General features: G+C 40.1%; 1 protein-coding gene across 1 annotated transcript; it reads right to left on the reverse strand.

The window, feature by feature from the left end:
- Positions 1-4,610: 4,610 nt before the first annotated feature.
- Positions 4,611-6,241, reverse strand: GDF9 (growth differentiation factor 9). The gene is made up of 2 exons (XM_081316464.1): positions 6,103-6,241; positions 4,611-5,648 (listed from the first exon to the last, which is right to left on the reverse strand). Exons 1-2 carry the CDS (start codon positions 6,224-6,226, stop codon positions 4,711-4,713), a joined length of 1,062 nt encoding a protein of 353 aa, XP_081172590.1. The 5' UTR covers positions 6,227-6,241; the 3' UTR covers positions 4,611-4,710.
- Positions 6,242-6,506: the final 265 nt, after the last annotated feature.

Below are 6,506 nucleotides of genomic sequence, written 5' to 3' on the forward strand. Positions count from 1 at the left end.
TGCATTTTTATAAAGAATCTTTTGCCTAAGATATCACAGTGAATTCACTGTCAATTATTTCCATCTTCACATTACACAAACAAGACATTATAAATGATATAGACTGTGAGGCTACACAATATTATACAGTATTTTCTCCAATGCTGAATTCGTGCAAATTACATATACAATATTCTTAATGCATTTTATGTCAATCTGTGTGTGCTATATTACTTATGCCCTTTGTTCCTCTGTGATATTTACAGATTTATCACAACCCAATATCCAACATTAAAATCTAGTATCATTGCTTCGCTTCCATATAACAAAATTTGTGGTATGTTCATCTATATTAAAAATAGGCATAGAAATCAGCCTGTGATTTCAGTATAAATTCTACTAACAAGCAAAAATTAACATGGTTAACTGGAGCATTGTTTAATTTAGATGTCTGACTTTGCATTGAACCATACTGGTCAGTTTCACGAAGGTACCTAAGCCACCAATCAGCCAAGCACATTTGATTTAACATGTTGTTCTGCAAACTTAATCTAGAGATCTGGCTTGGATTCCTATCATTCTTCACTGTTTCTTGGTCTCAACAATTCACTCTTTCTAAATAGAAAGCCACTGCTGCCAACCCAGTCACTGCCTTTGCTTTTCTACTGCAAAAACCCTCAACCCAACCATGAAAATGCTGAAACTTTCTGCTAGTGCTGCAATAATATTAAGCAAATAATAAACATCCAAACTGTATCATTTTGATGCTTTCATGTCAGAAAGAGCTTGTCCCTCACAATCTTTGGCTATTTATCAGAATGACAGAGTTGAAAAGGACCTTGGAGGTCTTCTAGTCCAACCCCCTGCTCAGGCAGGAAACCCTATACCATTTCAGACAAATGGCTGTCCAGTCTCTTCTTAAAAACTTCCAGTTTTGGAGCATTCACAACTTCTGGAGGCAAGTTACTCCACTGATTAATTGTTCTAACTGTCAGGAAATTTCTCCTTAGTTCTAAGGTTGGTTCTTTCTTTGATTAATTTCCATCCGTTGCTTCTTGTCCTGCCTGCAGGTGCTTTGGAGAATAGTTTGACTCCCTCTTCTTTGTGGCAACCCCTGAGATATTGGAACACTGCTATCATGTCACTCCTAGTCCTCTTCATTAAACTAAACATACCCAATTCCAGCAACTGTTCCTTATATATTTTAGCCTCCAGTCCCCTGCTCATCTTTGTTGCTCTTCTCTGCACCCTTTCTAGAATCTCAACATCTTTTTTTACATTGTGGTGACCACAACTGGATGCAGTATTCCAAGTGTGGCTTTACCAAGGCGTTATAAAGTGGTATTAACACTGCACATGATTTTGATTCTATCCCTCTGTTAATGCAGCCTAGAACTGTGTTGGCTTTTTTGGCAGGTGCAGATTTCTGGTTCAGGATATAAACCTGGCATAGTAACTCTAGTCACTGGGATGTTACCTAATATCAGTGTACTATAAATGATCACTGGCATCAGTGCCAACAGTGCTTTGGTTTTAAAATTCGTATTCAACATATTCAGGAAAAGAACAGCTAATGGAAACTAACTATGGGAATCAGAGCCATTGTCAGCCATAGCCATGGGAAGAATAGTAGGTCTGTCCTAAATAACTGACACCCATTTTTTTATTTCAAACCTCATTAGACTCTTTAGGCATGGTTAATGAGATTGTGGGAGATGTAGCTCAAAACTTTGGAAAGATTTGCTTCAGCAGCAGTAAATCAACCAAATGACTGAAGGAATAGCTCAGTGTTGACAAGGTAACATGATGAAGGCTCAGTGCATATTTTAGCCCAAGAAAAATATGTGATTGTGCTTTACTGTGCAAATCCAGCTGCAATTTAAAAGAAACATGGTTTGATTCAGCACACTGTCCAAATCAAACTTTTTTCCCCCCTAAACTATTCAAGACACCCCAGATCCTGAAAATGTTGCTAACTATCCCACTGAACATTTTAGGTTTCAGCTTAAGGTTCACAGCCAGCTTTGAAACTCAATGCATTGTAACATCGGGAAAAATGCCATCTGTTCTTCTACTAATCCAGGGGTGTCAAACTCAATTTCATTGAGGGCCGCATCAGTATTGCGGTTGCCCTCAGGGGGCCGGGTGTGTGTGGCCTGGGTGGGCATGGCTTACTGGGTGGGTGTGGCTAAAGTGCGTATGGCCTGCTGGGTGGGTGTGGCCAGCTCTACATCGTTCACATCAAGGGTGCCTATGGGGGCCCGGGCAGGAGTGGGACAGATCTGAGGGTCTCTGGTAGGAGGAGGGTCTCTGGGCCAGGGCCAAGGCAGTGGGGGCCGTTCCCTCACTGTTTCCAGGATGGCTTCGCGGGCCACATGAAACCACTTCGCGGGCCGGATCCGGCCCCTGGGCCTTGTGTTTGACATGTCTGTTATAGATGGAACAATACAGTAACATGAGAGATAGTAGCAATCTGTCTTACAGGTGATTCATAGTAAAATCAATCAAACAAACAAAAAACTAAACTAAACTAAACTAAAACCATGGGCATCTGTAGGGTGGGTCCAAATAGTGAAGCTGGCAATTGTGTCAGGATTATCCAAGTGGTCATTTTGACTTTTTTGACACCCCCCCCCATCACTGCAGACATTCTTGGATAGAAATAAAATGGCAAATGAGGTGTAGAAAGCTTAGGTTCCCAGAACTGCAGGAGGGGTGGAAAAAGTAAAAAAAAATATTGCTGATGGGATGCTGTAGCTCAGGGGTGTCAAACTCAATTTCATTGAGGGCCGCATCAGCATTGTGGTTGCCCGCAAGGGGCCGGGTGGGTGTGGCCTGGGTGGGCGTGGCTTACTGGGTGGGCGTGGCTAGAGTGCGTATGGCCTACTGGGTGGGCATGGCCAACTCTACATTGTTCGCATCAAGGGTGCCTATGGGGGCCTGGGCAGGAGTGGGGCAGATCTGAGGGTCTCTGGGCCAGGGCCAAGGCAGTGGGGGCCGTTCCCTCACTGTTTCCAGGATGGCTTCGCGGGCCACATGAAACCACTTTGCGGGCCGGATCTGGCCCCCGGGCCTTGTGTTTGACATGTCTGTACTAATCCATGCTTACTTTCCAAGGCATGGAAATTCAAGTGTGCTAATTTCTAATGCCTTCCTGCAATATTCTTCTATTTGCACACTGACAACCCATATCTCATCCACCTTCTATCACAGATGTATTGCTCATTACAGAGATACTTTTTCACATGGCCCATTACAAAATCTACCACAAACTTCAGATAGCAGGCAAACTAGGTAAGATTGCATTGTCTTTTGTGTATTACCTGGTTGTTTTTAATATCAAGTTTACATATTTCAACATACCTAGATAGTTCCAAGAATGCAAAAACAATTACTTTCATTTAGGCAGTACCTTTTTTTAAAAAAAAACTGATAAAAGCATTTGACTACCAAAGTTTGCTGCAAAAGATATTTAATAAAGGATTGGGATTAATGGAAAAATAAAAAAACCAAGCCAAATTACAGCTCACATTTATTTACAGCAAGGGTTCAGGTTTATAAATAAACTTAAATGGCATTTCAGTGAAAGACAGAACCTTAAAAAGCTTTGAGATATCTACAGAACACCTACTTTTTAAAGTTCATTATCATATGGAACATAGTGCAGATTTTTAATTTATATTTAGGTGAATGATATTTTCCATTGATAAATCAGAATGCAAAATTGAAAGCATTTAAAACCTGAATGTCAGAGTTAACTAAAGTCACAAATCTGATAAAGACTCATTATAAAAGGATTTTTTTCCAGCCTATTAGGTCTGCTGCAAAGAAAAGATGCAACCTGGAATTAAAGAGAAACTTCCTAACAGTAAGAACAATTAACCAGTGGAAAAGCTTGCCTTCGGAAGTTGTGGGCACTTCATCACTGGAGTTTTTTTAAGAAGAGACTAGACAGCCACTTGTCTGAAGTGGTATAGGTTCTCCTGGTTGAGCAGGTGGCTGGACTAGAAGACCTCCAAGGTCCCTACCAGCTCTATTCTATGTCACTGGCATAAGGGTGTCCTAGCACCTACATCAAGCCTGTAAGAAAGTAACTTCTGCATAGAGCTCATGCTTATACCATAACCAATATTTGTACATAACAGAATATAATTTCCTGATTATTGCAGAAGTATCTTCACATAGCCATTACAAAATCTCAGTTATTTCCTGATAACTGCAACTTATTATTTTGCAACGTGAACCTACAGTCAGAAAAAAGGTTATCCATTGCTTTAAAATGAAATTTACATCCGGTAGTTATAATAGTTTCAAGACAACCAGCTTCAATCACTTAAAGTAAATATAAAAATTAAGCTATTGAGAAAGTTAGCAATAAGACCCTCTGTGGCTAAACACTTGTCACAAAACTTTTTATATTTACTTTGACACAGGAAAGACTAAACAAGAATGATATAGCACGACATGGTATTTACTCCCTTTGTTAATTTAGAGAAATAACTGCTTTATTTTTGTCAAACCAAAAAACCCTCCCACAATTCATGGAGAATTTTTCTACTTTGAAAACAAGAAAACTTTTTAATTTCTTTTGCAGAACAGAAAAAGCTAGGAACAACAAGTGCTGCATTAGAATTATCTGCTTTTGCACTCCACACTTTATTTTTCAAGTAATTGGCAATTCACAATTAGGGAAAATACCAAACTACAAGGATCGTTACATCATAATGTGTTTTAACGACATGTACAAGTTTTCACTATCATATTGCGATATTCTTTATATACAATTGATCCATCAGCCTCCATCTTCAAAACACTCAAAGGACTGTAGTCAGCCGGAATGCAGGAAAGCTCAGGGATGGAAGAGTCCAGTTTTTCACGCACAATGTTCTGGATCACTGCATGCACAGGAGAACCATAGCGATGGCCCACTACCCTTGGACAGTCACCTTTGCAATAGTGAGGGTTGTACCTATGTGGTGCAATTATCCATTTGTCCCAGTTCAGTTGACTGAATTCCAGCCAAAAGCTGTGAAGCTCACATTCGTTTTGAGGAAAAGGGAACCGGTTGTAATACTGACTTATGTTAAATATTGGAACTGGAGTGTTTTTCATTTTCTCATCTTCTTCTCTTCGATGACGGGGTGCTCTTCTTCCCTGTTTAAGGCCTTCCCTGGCGTTTTCACTGGGAACTGTGAAAGGACCCTTTTTCAGATTAGATGTAAGGTTCCTTCTGACTTGGAGAAAATTCTGTCTGTGATAAGCGTGCTCACTAGTGTCAACAGTATAGAGGAGGAGAAAAAGTGATCTTTGGGACATATTGAAGAAATCATATTTAAAGTGGGGAGAATGTTCATTTTTCAAGCAGGTGAAATTCACAGCCATATGGATGTTTCCTTTCTTGGTGACTATCAAAGGGTGAAGAATAGTGGTCACATCAATCTCAATCCATTTGCGTCTAAGTTCCAAATGCAGGTTGAATACATGTGGAACACTGATGCACACTTGACTGGAGGCATCCCGTTCTCGAACAGCCATGCTGTAAATACATGTAAGATTTGAGGCTGTAGAAAGAGACTCATCAAATGAGAAGAGCAAGACTGACTTGAGTAAGTGCTCTAAGGTAATAACCCAATCCAAGTTGAAAAACAGGTCTACTGAATGAAGATCTCCTGCAAAGAGATGGAAGAAAAGAATGTTTAAACAAAGCTATCCTACACCCCCAGTTTGCTTCTCTTAATCACTTTATACTTTAGTATATTTGGGAATGACAGCAATTAATCTCAGTAACACTTTTGATTAGGCATACATTTTTTTCTCAGCGAATGGCAAGGAAGGCAGTCATTTTAGGGTGGTGGCCATTTTGAATATCCATTTAAAAAAAGCTTATCAGTATAAAGCTTTGGAGAAACAAATCAGCCACACTATTAGCATTTTACTAAGAAAAGGTAATTTTCCAACTATAGCACAATATATATATTTACACTATTAAAAGAAACCCCAAAGATGTACACCATCCCATTTTATACGGAAGAACAAGCAAGAAGTGAAAGGATTCGCTCAGACCCATATTTTGACAAGGGGCAAAAAAAACAATTAGTTAACCCAAACAAAGTTTTCACATACCATTAGTAGAAGGATGCTTGCATTCAGCCTGTGGTGTGACAAGGCGGACAGTGTTGTAGAGATGCCTTTTGTTGCCCTTAAGAACACCTTCCTTGGTAGCAAACTTTTTATACAGGTTCTTCATGTATCTCAGACCTCTAGAATCCGGAGGCAGTCTTGAGACATCACTTCCCAAGCCCTGGGGATTGTGGCCAGACAGCAGCTTGAAAAGAGGGGCATATGGATCTTGGCCATTTTCTTTGGGAAGAAACAGTGATGGAGGAGATCTCTCAGAGTCCTGTATCTCTGACAGCAGTAATGGCTGAGAAGTCCTTTCATGTCTCAAACTGGGGGAACCCAGGACCCCATGAAAGAATAATCTGTTCAAGTAGAAACAAATAAAGAGTCCCCCCAAAAGCTTCATG

Source organism: Vipera berus (genome assembly GCF_964194415.1).
Source record: "Vipera berus genome assembly, chromosome: 2".
In the NCBI taxonomy this organism is placed as follows: Eukaryota; Metazoa; Chordata; class Lepidosauria; order Squamata; family Viperidae; genus Vipera; species Vipera berus.